Source organism: Saccoglossus kowalevskii, chromosome 16 (genome assembly GCF_978046115.1).
Source record: "Saccoglossus kowalevskii chromosome 16, keSacKowa6.1, whole genome shotgun sequence".
NCBI lineage: Eukaryota > Metazoa > Hemichordata > Enteropneusta > Harrimaniidae > Saccoglossus > Saccoglossus kowalevskii.
The window spans coordinates 1,283,071-1,299,443 of NC_140656.1; the positions used below are offsets into that span (position 1 = coordinate 1,283,071).

At 34.5% G+C, this 16,373-nt stretch overlaps 1 protein-coding gene across 1 annotated transcript; it reads left to right on the top strand.

Moving 5' to 3' along the window:
* The first annotated feature begins 208 nt into the window (after positions 1-208).
* Positions 209-15,676, top strand: LOC100379056 (large neutral amino acids transporter small subunit 4-like). The gene is made up of 12 exons (XM_002734399.4): positions 209-414; positions 3,739-3,908; positions 8,180-8,444; positions 9,085-9,211; positions 10,165-10,257; positions 10,506-10,639; positions 10,984-11,112; positions 11,473-11,651; positions 11,932-12,311; positions 12,522-12,595; positions 12,736-12,859; positions 13,729-15,676. Exons 2-12 carry the CDS (start codon positions 3,749-3,751, stop codon positions 13,924-13,926), a joined length of 1,863 nt encoding a protein of 620 aa, XP_002734445.1. The 5' UTR covers positions 209-414; positions 3,739-3,748; the 3' UTR covers positions 13,927-15,676.
* The last annotated feature ends 697 nt before the right edge of the window (positions 15,677-16,373 follow it).

Genomic DNA, 16,373 nt, shown 5'->3' on the forward strand with positions numbered 1-16,373 from the left:
AAGACACAGTTACATTCTGCCGAAAAATAGTGGTAAACAAGTCGGACGATACCAATATATTGTCGGGGTGAGAGGGGATGGGCGTATCTCGGGGCTTGTGTGGCAGCTACGATGGAAGAAGAAACAAAGCACGTTTACAAAATCCGCCTATGATTGGCTGTTCCAACAACACTCAGTGGCGAACAATGGAGACACGCCCCAATCGTGTCGAATACATGAATAAATCATTACTCAGCTGGGGGATTTCGTCAGCTGATAGAGTCAGCTGTTCGCTCCGTAGTCTATCCACTCGCGGGCTGACGGAGAGCGAGAACGGAACGTTCTGTTGTGAACCATCAAGGACAAGATTCTGCGTTTAGCATAATATTTTAACAGTGATCGCTGATTTTTTCCACAAAAAAAACAACAAAATCGGTGAGTCTATTTTATATATTTTACTAACGGTCCTAGTATATTTTATCTTAAATTTTGGCACTCATTTTTACACGAGAAGGGATCCCAGTCTTTGTTTCATTTGTATCATTTTACTGTCAGGCCAATATGACAGTCGTGTAGAAGTTGGTCACTGGCTATTTTTTATTTAAATTATTTGCCAATCATGGTAATTAAATAATTTCCAGTGTAACTAATAATACATATATAGGAATATATATGAAATTGCCAATTAAGATACAACAAATTACATTCAAGGTAGATGCGGCATATGCAACGTGCTTGTCATATACAATTTAAAATATTATAATTTATTTGTTCTTTGTTTTAACGTATTTTGTCAAAACACGTGGATAGTGACACAAGGGGAATTCCTAATAGGTCTGTGGTCAAACGCGAGCGCTTGAACTGAAGCCAACATGAGTGAAGTTTCCCGATGCGTTAGACGGTCAGAGTGTGTGTATTACATTAATAGTAGTCTCTGTACAAAATGTTAGTCAGTCTGGGTGTGCAAAGGTCTTCGAGCCGACAATGATAAAATCATTGAATTTTACAGTGTGTTTTCATTATTAAGATAAGATAGGATTTAACAACACCATAGTATAACATTACGACTACAGTCTAAATGCAACAACATTGGAATACATCAACAGTAACGCTGAATCATATTGTTGGAAAAAATAAACTTTAAAAATTGCCTATGAGTCATGTTTTTTTGAACAATCAGCTGTTTTCCGCATTGTCTTGTGTGTAACTAGAGGAGCGGTTATTTGAAACGTAGTTGAACACAATCGCGACAAGACATAATACGCTGCATTACAATTATTTAAACCAGCCTTTTAGAATTTTAGAGGGAATTATTTACTAGATGAACGCTACCATGTTTCATTGCGATGATGCAATAAAAATATGCCGAGTTGCGAAATCCAAAAGCGGCCTGAGTATGAATGAATGCGTGGGTGATGTTTCAAGCGAATGAATCCAACTTCATAGTAAGAAATTAATTCTACGTTAATTGTATGTGTTCATTCCAAACCAATATACGGTATGCAGAATTCTGGATTGTTAGCATAACCCTTAAAATTATCATAACCTTGGCCCTTTTATGTCAATGTGAAAGTGGTGGGGTGAAAGTTACATGACGGAAAAGCCAACAGCTTTTCATTCGCTCAATCGTGAGAAACGTTGCATGTTGTTTACGATATATGGTCTGTGTTAAGTCCCAGGTTCAAAGAAAATTAATGCGCCCTTTTAAAATTGACGAATATGTAGATATCATAACACACTTAATCCAAATAGCGGGAAACACTGACAATTATGTCGAGCTATCAAGCTATATAGACCGCCAGTCCTGTCTTTGTTGCGAGCATGATAATTTTTTGATCAGCTGTTGATTAATAATTCACGAGGCTTATAACCGGTTCATGCCTGTTTGTGACACACCCCTCAATGTATCCGTTCCATGGCAACAGCAGCGGTTTCTATTTCATCTAGGGTTGGGAAAAACAACTGCCTGATCAGCCAATCGGCATCGAGTGAATGCGAAAAAAGTCGTACGATGTACTTATAATATCCCCTTCAACGTCATCCATTGTTCCATGAATATTCTTATATATATATATATATATATATATATATATATATATATATATATATATATATATATATATAATATTATTTCTAAAATAGAAAACCTTTTACTTTTATAAAATTGTGTTTTTGTTTTGTTTTTAATTTAATTTTCTATATATAACACATTTTACGGCGTCGACTAAATGGACAAATAACTTGAAAGGAGTGTTAGATTTAACAACCAAGTTTTTATTTCAACAACGATGTTTTCCCTCTGATTCCACAATACAGATTTTTTGCGCGAAAGCTCTTTGTAATAATTTTGTTTTAATTGGCGGAAGTAAATCGCGTCATTGGGAAAAAAATCGACAAACAACCTCTTGAAGCATAACAGTCCACCATGTGACATACGTCCGTGGGTGGAAGATGAGAATTAAGTTCAATGTTCTCTTTGTCATGTGGTCGCGTGAAACCCACCCACACATTCGTCCGGCTTCTGAATCCTAAGAAAGTAAATTTGACTCTTCAGTCGATGGAATAAAAAGACCGGACCGTAGGATTGAATAAACCTAGAAACACGAATACGACCACATCGTGTTTAGCTTTGCTGTCTCGGTTTATAATCCATATTTAGTATTTTAAGTTTAACACAACCATGGATATTGGGACACCATGGTGCTAATGTGAACAAAGATATAAACCTAGGTTTTCATGCCCCTATTTTAACCGAAAATTACCACTGTCCGAATAGAAATACCGTTTATAGGCTGAGCTATAATATGGAGTTATAAAACAACCTGAGTAAGCAAAAACGCCTCTATTAGGTAGTTCGCCGAGTGACCCGCGATTTACAACCCTGTTTGGAAACGAGGTATTTAACACATTCAAACTTATTTTGTATAAATTAAGAGAGAATTTAGGTTGTAACAACGTGATTTCGTTCACCAATTTCGTAATTAACTTTGAGAGGATAAATTAACGTCAATGTCAAGGACACAGGACAAAGCGCTCCAAAAAGGCAAAACAGAAATAAAGATGAGCTTTCCGAAGATTTGTGAGTGCGTAATGTAAGAATAGTTTAACTTTGAATGTGGTATCCGAATCAACCAATTGAATATAAGTAATCTTTGTCCATGTTCAACGACCTTCTGATAAATTCAGTAGTTCCCGTCTGTGACATCATAAAACGTATGTTTTTATCTACTTTAACATTCAAAATAACAGTTGTGATTTACGCGTACAGTGTCCTGTATGGATGCGATTTGTAAATCTGGTCTCTGTAAATGTTTTACTTACTACATATATTATTACTTGAAAACGGAGCTTTTTGGTTTGACTTTCAGGTCGCGTGAATATCGCATGAATATTTAGTTTTGAATTATGTTTTTTTGGTATGCGTTTGTTTGATTTCGAACCTAAGTGGTCCCCATGGAGTAATTCAAACTTCGTAGATTGTGTTAAAGAAGACGCAAATAACACCATTTATACTGACTGGTCGCTGGGCTAAACCATATTTGGGGGATGGCCGTTTCGGAATGTACGTTCTGACACGCAGCCTGTAGACCTAAAGCCTCCCGGAAAGCGAAAAATAATCGTGACTTCAGACAACTCCCTGAAAAAAATCATTCAACTCTTTTACTTCCTGATAAAAACAAAACAATGCAAGTTTAAAGTATAGATGGAAACTACTGTAATAATCAACGGCAACACTGACAATATTATTTTCCATTTCAGTGAATATAAAATGGCACCAACATTGTTTATAGCACAGCAGAGAAGATATTGGTTGCTAATAACTAATGTTATTATAGAGAATCTTTTTTTCTCCGCTGTTCTTCTTGGGTGGAGTTCCCTGCTTCTGATATTGAGAGCTGAAAGATTCTATGCCTATTTGTGTGATGAAGGTAAGACTTATATATTATGTCGGCCCTGTAATAATGAATACTTTGCCAAATTGACTCATCTTGTACAGGACGTCTTGTTGGCCCTGTACTCTGTATTCCATGCAAGCTAATGTATGCTTGCCCCATGATCTGAATACAATGCAAGTTTCATTCATTCAGTGTACATTTTGTAGGTCATAGGCGACAAACTGCCTTCACATTAGTCAATGTCTTACCTGCCAAGCTCTCATTTAATGAAGAGAGACAATAATTGTCATGGTACATGCCTTGTGACTGTAGTGTTGCATTATGGGAAGCATATGTCTGACATTTGACCTTGCAAAATGACTTTGACTCTTTTTCTGATACTAAATAGTGCTGACATTGCAAACTTGACATTGTGGTCAATTATTAGGGTGTGTATGCATAATAAAAAGAATATACAATCTGTAACATCATGTCTGAGCACTTCATCTGTGTTAATGTTAAACAGATCCATTTAGATTAGAAAAGTTACCTATATCTGTATTTTTACAATTGATGTCTCATTGGTGTCGTGTGAATTTTCCGATATGCCGTGTGTACGGGTGCTATCTCCAGGCACTGTCTACATCAATGTATTTACTTAAAACTCTACCAAAAGAACTTTATTATTTGTTCTGACAGTGATAAAGTGATGAAGACTGAGATAACTGAGGATGTGTTGAAATGCACACATTTATCAGAATGCTATTATTTGTACAAATTAAATGATTCATGCAAAAAAACAAAAAAAAAACAGATAAGACTGAGCTGTCACTTTAAACTGACAGTACAATAGGAGAAAACTGACATCAGTGTCACAATGGTTACGAGGTTCTGGATCACTATTTTGAAGTAAATTGTCAAAAGATTTTATGCAGCGTCTAAAAAATGTATTATTATAATCTGAGATGAAGAAATACTATTGTAGTTTACATGCACATTATTGGCATCTTTGAGACAGTGATTATTACAAAATAAATAATTGTAATTATGTAATTTGTGGGAGTAATTGTGTAAATTATATTTCTGAGACAGTGATTATTACAAAATAAATAATTGTAATTATGTAATTTGTGGGAGTAATTGTGTAAATTATATTTCTGAGACAGTGATTATTACAAAATAAATAATTGTAATTATGTAATTTTTGGGAGTAATTGTGTAAATTATATTTCTACACAAATATATATTTGGTGGAACCATTGCCAGACTGCCACTGTAAGCCCCAACCGTTCTTCATTGGCACTATTTAAGAAGATAGTGTACTCCAGAGTCTTCCACTATGTGACCACAGGTGACACAGTTAATTGACCTCATCAATCTGTATGACATCACTCAACCTTATGAGATTACACTGTGGTTTTGTAGACATTGCTCATCCTTCATCCAAGCTACGTGCAACATACATTGATAACATATGTCATGTACTACCATTGATTCAACTTTTGACACTTTACCTGCACACCGATTAGAAGACAATCTTACATTAAAATAAATAATTCATAATTTTAAAAATATATCAATTTTACTTCTCCCTGAATTTCAATGCACATTTCACAAATTTAATAAAACCACATAAGAATTGACAACAGCTTATTTGTCCAGCTTGTTACCAGTCTGCTGATCACAGTAATGTTTTAATAGGTACCATATTAAAATCAGGATTCTAATTTGTCTACAGGGCTATTAGTGGGTGTCTGAGTCTTGTCATCTTGTTTCTTTGGAACAAATATTGCTTGAAATGTCAAAATTCAGTGAAATAAACCCAAACATTTTTTTTTAGATTTATCTGTTCCTTGTTAAAATCAAAGTTAACTTGGTCACTTTTTACAAAATGAAGTTATTTTTCCAAATTTAATTTTTAATATTATGATTGAAACTTGTAGGCAATGGAAAATTATTTGGTTTATATTAACAAAGAAATTATAGAAAAATACATAAGCATAGTGGTATTTGTTAAGAGGATTTGTACTGCAGCAGATGTTCCCTTTCAATTTTTGCTTATTAGGCAATTTTTCAATTTTTTCAACGTTTTAATAGCACATATTATTTCAAACAGAAAATACATATATAAATAAATATGATTTGGTAAAATGATTTTACTTGTAAATGTCAGTTATACCAATGTCATCCACAGAAATGTTGTTACAAAATATTAAATGTTTTGTAAGGTGTAATATGTGTGACCTTTGTTTGACATTGTGTGAGTGTAGTACATACTTCACTCAAGGCTAAAATAAAGGTGATAAAACTAGTGAGTTGCAATAGTACATCTGATGACTCGTGGTTGGTAGACGCACACAAAGTAAGGTCATTGAAAAAATAATATTGCACATCAAACAATTGCAAAAGTTGCAGGGAATTAAATTAGTAAAAAAATAGTAAAATATCATTGGTATGTTTTCTGAACTGTGACCTGTGTTCACACTGTCCATTGTAAAATAGCCATCATAAACTTATCTTATCACTTGTTACTTTATCAAAAGAGTCACCGCCGAGCCTTTATTATATAGGCTGATCATGGGTTGAAAAGTTGAAGACAAAATGTAGCTAATAAAACCTGCAATATGAGTAGAAACGCAAAATAGTGTATGAATTATGTCGGCCGCTACCAGGTACTGTATTTGCATATGCATGAGATCACGCCACATTCTTCATATATAAGCAAGATAAGCAAATGACATTGACAGCTGTGTTTAGTAGATTGCAGTGTTAGTAGGTTTACAAGTTACAGTTGTAATAATTGAAAATAAGTCAAAAAAACTCTTGCATGAAGTAACAAGGTAAACTAAAAACAACTTGTTTCCTTATTCATATAATTAAAGGATTTATGTAAACATAACATGAATGAGGAAAAGTTCAATGGAGGATGTGTTTTACGCTGATGGCAACCAAAAACTATACTTCCCATACTTTGTACTTGAAACAACAAATTTACAGAGAAACGTTAATAAAATATAGCTATACCTTATAAGATTACTATAATCCTAAGATAATATGTCTTGCCAATGTTATCAAACTTGTATAATACAATTGATTACTTTGAGTAGTATGTCCATACAACTTTGGAATGTGAGGCAGTGTTATCAGCATGGATGGGACGGCGGTACAATGAATGTGGTTTATTATCAACAGGTGTTCACTGGAACTAAGATACATATCGATTTACATACATCATCATCTGATGCATTCTCCTTCCCAGAGTTCCTTGCGGTTAGATCACCGAAAGTATCTCTGCCACCACACACCGCCATTTTGTGGTGAAACACCACAAGACTTTTACTACGCGTATCATTTGCGTATTTTTGTTATTAGAGGGCTCTCGTGTTGATTTCTTCATCCTAGTAAACAAGTTTTAAAATATGTTATCGATTGCTGATAATGATTTTTTCGTAAACATACTGAAAACGGTGAATTAGTTATATAATTTACAAAAGAAAATAATTTCATCGCGGAATAACGGTTACTAAGGTGTTACTCGGTTCATCAAAGTGACCGCCTTGTCGATTGCCAGACGAAGAAATATAAAGAAACGATTGCACGTAGGGGTATTAACGAGTAAATCGTCCTACTGTCACACCGTTTGTGTTACGGAAAGTAAAAAAATGAGACTCTCACTTTAAAAACAGCCAGAATCTACAAACAACGCGTACGCTTTCGTTTGGTTCGAAAATCGAACACTTGCGTGGCAATGTTTTGTTGGGCGTCTTTGAAAGTAGTGCCACTGTGACGCATCGATAAATCAACGACAAGCATAAGATCGCGTGGTGGCAGAGATATATTCGTGGAATAGAACTCTGCCTGGGAGATTGCATCTGATGTACACAATCATTTTAAATATCAGGATCTTATTTCACTTTAAACAAAAACAAGATTAAAGGCAAAAGAATATTTGTGTCAGTGAACTTGGTAGATATCTGATTTCTTTAAAACAGAAAAACCTTGACATATATAAAGATTTTTTTTCTCATGATTGGAGTGATTTAATCAGCTCAAAAAGTTATCTATATGTATATACATTTATAGCAAATATCATTTTTTGGGGGGCTTTGTGACATTCTTGGATGAGTATCTTTGTCATTACTAAATATTCAGTTTAAACTAATACATCATACTGTGAACTCTAATGAGACCACCTAGCAATCTGTACCATTGTAAACTTTGAAGACCCCTATCTTAATGATAATACAGCAGACAACCAAATGCACGACAAATACTGGTACTTTAAGTCATATTGCATTTTTTTATTTGTTTGTTTTCTCAAACAGAACTGAACACACAGAATGGTACTTGGTCGGAATTCACATACAACCCCAACGAAACAGACTTTGACAATGTGACCTACAGACTTTATCCCACATCCAATGAAACAGTCCTTAATAGTAATTTGAATGAGATGGGAACATGTTCAGCGCAGGAAACGCAACTCAATCTGGCCTTCACAGTTGGTTCCTTCCTTCTTAGTGGAATGACATTTCCTATAGGAATGGCCATGGACAAGTTTGGTTCTAGAATTCTCCGTATGATTGGCTGGTAGGTGCAGTTTTCAAAATTGTTGGTAACTTTAATTTTTTTCTAAATGAGAACAATATTACAGTATCAGTGTACAGATGCATATAGGCAGAATATCAACAAAAGAAGTCATCATAGCAATAACGTGATATTGAACTAAATGGCATGATTTTTTTTTATTCAGTCCTGCATGTTAATTGTTTGCACTCTTACCTGTCTATATCGTCTTTTCCACTTGCAGTCTGTTGTATGGCTCAGGATGTCTTATCCTAGCTTTCTCCAGTTCATCCACCTCTTGGCTCCTTTTCCCAGCCGTCTCACTACTCGGTATTGGCGGCATTTGCACAATTTTCACCTCTTTCCAGGTATGGGTCTCCAGCATGCACCCATGCACTTATAATGCACTCACATTAATGCACTCACATAATGCACTCACATAATGCACATGCATATAGTGCACTCCCATAAACTTGCCTGACAACGTCTTGCAAAATTTGCATTTATCTTGTGTCTGTAACCTTGACAACCATATGTGGTTTGTAATGCACAACGCATGTTCCATTCCTGAATTCTCCTCTTCATTAACCTTCTCATTTTCATTTCACATCCCCATGGTTACAACTGGTTACATTAAGCATATTCATATTTTTTGTATTTTCAGTTTCTTTTTTTGTGCATCAGCTTTGATATTAGCATTTGCAAATCCTGACACTACATCGGTGCTGCTATTTCCAGCTGTGGCATTGAATGGCATTGGTGGCATAACTTTAGTATTTACATCGTTACAGGTATAATAATGCTGATCATCTTTTTAAATTTTCTTATTAAAACAATGAGATGGAAAATAAATGCATATTAAAGGGACACTCTACATTATCTGTGTGTTTGAGGCTCACCAATGTTCACCTAGTTGAGTGCATTTATAGACAAGCTAGTAAATACCAACAGTTCAATGTGATAATGATGACTACATTGCATATTCAGCACAAATTGATTGCTGTCTAACTCAACCAAGAAAAGACTATATTCCTTTAAAGTGCTTCTTCATACTTCTCCATCATGTCATGCTTGTTTGGTTGCTATGTAACCTTGGTATTTCTTCTTGTGACTTTATCAATATCTGCAAAACAATACAATACAGAGCAGATTATTGTGATAAATATAACTTTCTCAAGCAAATGGTATTTTTTTCATTATTATACACATTATTTTGAAGAAAACCTGTCAAGACCAACATTAAAATTAGGAATAATAGTAAAAATACTGAAAAATTAATTGACAAATGTTTTTTGCTAAATTTGATAAGATGACACAATTGACGGTTTCTAATCACCAAAATGGTGGCATGTCTTCTGTCTTGTGATTGGCTCAGTGAAAATGTGAATGCTGAAACTAATGTTTACTCAATATATGCACTGTAAGATAGAACACCTCAATTTTTTCAGCCAAATTGTTGGTGTAACATTTTGTATATATCGTTTAACTTTGTATGAAATGGAAATAATCTTCCATTGTCTATGAAGCTGTGTTAACAATATATCCCTGGCAAACATTCCAAATTAGATTTACAGCGTCTCTGTCAGTTTGAACACATTTACCCAAGTAACAAAGTCTTGAAGGATAAACGGTTTCAAAACATTTCACATGATAACAATATCTTCAGAAGTAGTTATGATTTTAGCTATGTTGTACTGTTACCACTTGTCATGCGCTAACACACTACTTGATTCCGTATTCTTAGGTTTCCAATTTATTTGGACACAAGAGATCAACTGTCATCAGTCTATGTATTGGCTCATATGCATCATCTGCCATTCTCTTCCCTATCTTGAAGGTATGTATATTGAAAGTATTACAGGGAGAAATGTAGCCAGTTCCCTATAACAAATGCTTTGTTAACACATTGTATTTCTTCACAAAATGTCAGTGAAGACTGCCCTCACTGGTGACAATTTGTTTATGTTGTCGAGTATGGTTATTATTTAGTCAGCATAAAACCAAATAAACAAAGTTTATAATTTTTATTTTTATTATTTAATTTTTCATGACAAGAAGTTTAATTTATTTTTTCTCATTTTTCAGGCTCTTTATGATCTGGGTGTCTCCAGGCAGAATATGTTCGTTGGGCTTGCAATAGGATGCTGTATTGTTTGGTTGAACTGTTTCTTAAATGTACCCAGTGAAGCTATTCCTGATCCTGATGATGAAAGTTTTGGGTAAGAGTCCTAGCCCACAAGCTTTCTGATGTCTCCCAGATTTCTACAATCAACACATTTTCATTGGCATGATTTGATTGGTTAATTGAAACAGTCATTGTAAAAATATGATTGTATGATTATGATATGATTTGAAGTGTATTAATAAAGTGAGCATTTGAGGAGACCAAGGCAATTGATTCTTGGGTATACAAGAATCTACTATGCAGCCATAAGTTAAATTTCAATCCATATCAAAATACATTATTCAAAAAATAATTTTCTTGGATAATCTGTATAATTGAGTGTTAGGTTATAGTGTTGACGATCAAATCTCTTATAATCAATGAATCATTCTCTTTCAGAATTCATTGGAACATCTTAAAGCTGGACAATAAAGTCTCTGGTCAGCATTTCTACCGACGAGTCTCTAACGTTGGTCGTAGGTTAAGTACAGGCGAGGTACTTAAGCAAGGAGACATGTATGGATCAAAGTAAGTTATCATCATGCCACTTGTACTTGCTTGGATAGTAATAAAAAACAGGAAAAAAACTTTGTTCAGAAATCAACATCAAAAATCAAGATATTCATTTGTCTTTGACCATTAGAAAAATTATTGGAGATGGCAGAAACATTATGCAAATTCTTGTTCCCTTCATTTTGAGCTAGACTTATTTTTCAGGGTGATGTTGAACTAAATTTTAGTTTGCAAGTTTCTCTGAAGATTTTGTTTTCTCAAATTTGATGCAGATTCTTTTTTTCTTCAAAATACCAGACCCCTTGGATTTGTAATTGTCTAGAGTGAGAATCTGACAAGAAGATAACATCATGTTATGTTTTTTTTTATTTACAGAATGAACCTTGAACTAAAAATGAAGCGAGGCTCTGACCCAACCTTCTGCCAGTCCATCTTTAGTCCTATATTCCTATGGAGCTTAGTTGTTATGTGTATCACTCAGCTACGTCTTCTCTTTTTTATCGGCTCTTTCAGTCAAATGGTGGAGGGAATGACTGATGATGATCCAAATAGTGGTAGGTCTGCCGAACATTCACATCAACACAATTCCCAAATATTTACATAATCAGTTGGGCAAACCCTCTGCACTTAAGTAAGCAAATTTGGCTTAGTGACCAAAATTTTAGTATATTATTAAACCATCAAACAAAAGTGTGTGATGAGAAGCATAAGCTATTTGTTGCCTTAAAAGAAATAAATTAAGTGAATGGTGGGAAATTATTGGTTGGTCGAAGATTGTGTTCAGAAAAAATGTCTTTGTCAAGTAAAGTGATTGATGTTATTTTCAATTCACAGTTGAACTATATGCGGCCATCTTTGGTTTTCTTCAACTGTTGTGTCTCTGTACTTGCCCACTAATTGGGCTCATTATGGACTGGAAAACAAAGGCAAAACCACAAACTGAAGACGTTGAAGAAGCTAAACCAGCCGAAGAAGATGCCAACTCGGAAAACATCTCATTGTCAGAACGATCTGAAGATTCTGATAAAACTGCACGGTCTTCAAAATCACTGAAGTCTAAAAGTTCTGGCAGCTCCACTGATAGCATTGGAAAGAAGAAACGCACCGATGTGAAGATACAAAAACTACGCAATGGTGTTGTTGCATTTACCATTACTAATACTGCCTGTGTCTTCTTTGGAATCCTGGTGCTTATTCCAATATTAGAACTTCAGGTAAGCATGCACCTACCCACCCCAGTCTATATAATGGTATAGCCCATGAGATGCAGTAAAAAAGTTTTGGCTGTTATTTGCCATTCAGTGAATGTAGAATCTCCCCTGTGAACATAATGGTATAACCAATGAGACACAGAAAAAAGGCTTTGGCTTGGTATAGCCCATGCATCGAAGAGAAATTATTAAAATTTCTATGTTTTCTTTCAGATTTTTACATTTGTGCTGCATACAATTATTAGAGGTTTCATCCATTCAGCCGTCTGTTCATTATATGCCCTGCAGTAAGTACATATTACACAACACATTGTAAGAAACATTTCTTGTAGTTATTGATATCAATTTTGAAAAAATTAAAATTAAATAGAGAAATTAATTGTCTTTGAGCGGAGTTTGATTTTCTCATATTTTTGGTTTGTTCCAGGTACCCAGCTAATCAACAAGGAGGTCTGATTGGTTTGCAGTCATTGATTTCTGCTATGTTTGCACTTTTACAATACCCAGTTTTCGTAGCAATAGAAGGGCCACTCAACCAAGATCCATTTTATGTAAGTTATTTTTCTATAATACTATTATATGTATATGTCATAGGACTACCACTTGAGGGCAGTATACTACACAGTTTCAGCATTCTTACCAAATTTTTAGCTCCACTGTCAACTTTGTCAAGCGGAGCTTATCATATGAGTGATTGTCCGTCGTCGTCCATCATCCGTGTCAACGTTACTTATTCAACTTCTTCTTGAAAACTACAATTCTTAATACTTTGATACTATATGTACCTTGGCAAACCTCTCTAAGATTTGTTCATTTCTAGATGATATCTTTCAATCTCTAATTTTGGTAAATAATTTTTTCATTTTTGGTAAAAAGTGATATTTTCGACTTCTTGTTAAACACTGCAAGTCTGATTGATTTGATATTATACATACAGGTACTGCAAGTGGACCCCTCTCAGATTTGTTCATTTTGTGATGATATCTTCAGTTCTTTAATTGAAATGTGCATTGCTAACAGCAGAGCTATCTCAGTCGAGAGGCTGCTTGTTAACAAATATTTTTGTTAGAGGAATTTAAATTCATATACTGTAACCAGGGTTGATGTATCCACTAGTTTATCATGTTAAGACAGTTGATAGAATTGTAAATAAAGCCGTGGTTATTTGTGTATTTGCGTAAAAACATCAAGCAATACTTAAGTTGGATTGAAAGGTTCCTGAGAATTAGTGAAGAATATAAAATGAAAATTTCTGTTGAAACCATTAAAAACTTGACATCATTAGCACACACCATTTACAGTACAGTAACTATGCATGCACTTAGTATTGCAAAACTGTGCTCTGCTGAAGCAGTGGGCTTATTTTGCCAGGTTGCTTTTTATTATTTTCTTTCAATCAATTTATCTGTTACACTTTCAGGTGAACATTGTGATGTTGGGAGTGTCATTTATCAGCTTTGGTTTACCAATCTACCTATACTGGTACAGTAAAAAAGTGGAAAAAGAATTGAAAGCAAAGCGTGCTCTTCATACAGTTGACTCAGAACCACTTTTTCTTACTAGTCGACCGAGCAGAGTGGCGCTGCTGACCGAGAAAAACCAACCAGTTGCCATATAAAAGACAAAAACAAATCTAACTGTTTAGAGCTGATAAGAACAGTTGACTTGATAGCTGAACAGTCTCTGATGCATGCTGGGTAACAGACAGAGGGTCAAGTAAGGAAGTAAAGAACAATCTGTGAACACGGCGAGCAAAAAGGATAATTAGCTGATAATGGAGCAAAATGCATTTACATGGGGAGGGGGTTATATAAAAGGGGGAGGGGCATGGATTTACAGACATACTGCTAAATATACTATATATATTTATTATTTACAATATTCTAATGTGGAATGTATTGCTGTATTGTTGAAAAGTCTGTTACTGAAACGCTAACGTGCTGATGAAAATGTTAAACTTAAGTATTCAAATACATTATTTATATGCATCAGTATTTGATATAGGGAATGGTACTATCACTGTGTTTCACAGCTGCACTCAGAGATATCAATTTAAACATGCTTTATAAGTAAGATTTCTGCTTGTTGTGATTTAACTTAAAAGTTGAAATATGTTTTAACATTCATAGAGAAGTTGATTGAAATAGAAAATATTTATGAAAGTCAAAATGTCATTGTTTCTAGTTTATTATTACAGCTAGATCTTTGAGAGTCTGATTGTCACTTTTAATAGCATAAATACTGTCCTGAAAGAGATACTTTTGTTTCCGCCACCCCAAATCCTGACACTAACCCTACCTCTACTGTCCAGCACTTCCCAATTTAATTGTATATTCCCTTTCGAAGGACACCTATATTTATCTAGAGGGGCATATAAAATTGAATTGGGGGGGGGTGAGGATTAGAGTTAGGATTAGGGGTGGAGTGGGGTACAAAAAAAATGCTTTCCTATAGTCTTTTGTATTTATTGAACTTGTGATAAAAGACAAATTGGCACAAAATGGTTAACAATCTGCCAGTTGAGAATACCGGCTAGTTGCTGATGTGAAACATTAGAATGTACTCTCCCAATATGACTTGTACAAGAGAGTTATGCATTTAAAGAGACAGGCACTGAAATATATCGACCCGTGAAGTGGTTGCAATATGATTAGTTAAATATTATATTATGTTATGAAATATGTTAATACCATATTATAATGTGTAATACTATGATGTAGCCAATGTATCTGAATGCAGATTCCAGGGACCATAAATGTAAATAAGGACAGTGTAATTAACAATTGTTTTTTTGGAAATGGGTAAATGCAATATATATGTGTATTATGTAGATTAATGAAGAAAACGTTGCCATATGGCATAGAACTGAGTCAGTAGTACGTCATTATCATGACCATGCCGATATAATATCGGGATATGTTACTTCCGCAGTCACTTACTTTGCTATACTTCAATTTAACCGCATTTGTTCTACCATGAATAATTCACACTCACCTTCACTAAAACAGCAGTAATGGCTCAGGGTTAAAGTTCAACATTAAATTTTTGACCTGCTTATTCCATAATTTGTTGTTGTTAGCTATATTAAGCTCATTATGTTTTAAAACTAAGTTTAATATGCTTTGTAGGATTTATGTTTTTAGATTGTTATTTTCAGTCCAGTGACAATTTCTGAAAGATCGCTCTCTCTTAGTAAAAAGGGAATTATTAAAGAGCATCCTCAACACTGATACCTCACTGAAAGCTTAGTTGCCATAGTGACAGTGTTGTTTAATATGTTTCTCTAGCATATATTTTCTTTTTGTCTTTTGTAAAAACAGGCATTTCTATTTTAGTGAACTAAAAAATATTTTGAAAGATACACCTAATGAAGGCTGTCTCGTAGTAGTTTATATATTCACATGTGAGTGTGAGAGTGAGAAGATGAATCTACAAACTATTCACATGTGAGTGTGAGAGTGAGAAGATGAATCTACAAACTATTCACATGTGAGTGTGAGAGTGAGAAGATGAATCTACAAACTATTCACATGTGAGTGTGAGAGTGAGAAGATGAATCTACAAACTATTCACATGTGAGTGTGAGAGTGAGAAGGTGAATCTACAAACTATTCACATGTGAGTGTGAGAGTGAGAAGGTGAATCTACAAACTATTCACATGTGAGTGTGAGAGTGAGAAGATGAATCTACAAACTATTCACGTGTGAGAGTGAGAAGATGAATCTACAAATTATTCACATGTGAGTGTGAGAGTGAGAAGATGAATCTACAAACTATTCACATGTGAGTGTGAGAGTGAGAAGGTGAATCTACAAACTATTCACAGTTGAAAAACACAGACACAAATCAAACAATAATTACATACACTTTTTCAAGTCTTGGCCTTCAAATTTGCATTTCCACTTTATATGTTCTGCAAAAAAGCTTTCGCTGACCCCGACATCCTAAGCACTTTGGGGTTTGAATGATTCATGATAAATTTTATCCAACACAATCCTGAAATCTGATTTAGGAGTGCACCCTAAAATTGGGTGAAGTGGTCTTAAGTGGTTAAAAAAATTAAT

Coding starts and splice junctions, on each gene's coding strand:
- LOC100379056 (XM_002734399.4), top strand. CDS start 3,749: ATGGCACCAACATTGTTTATAGCACAGCAGAGAAGATATTGGTTGCTA. Junction 3,909..8,179: donor TGCCTATTTGTGTGATGAAG/GTAAGACTTATA, acceptor TTTCTCAAACAG/AACTGAACACACAGAATGGT. Junction 12,596..12,735: donor TGTTCATTATATGCCCTGCA/GTAAGTACATAT, acceptor GGTTTGTTCCAG/GTACCCAGCTAATCAACAAG.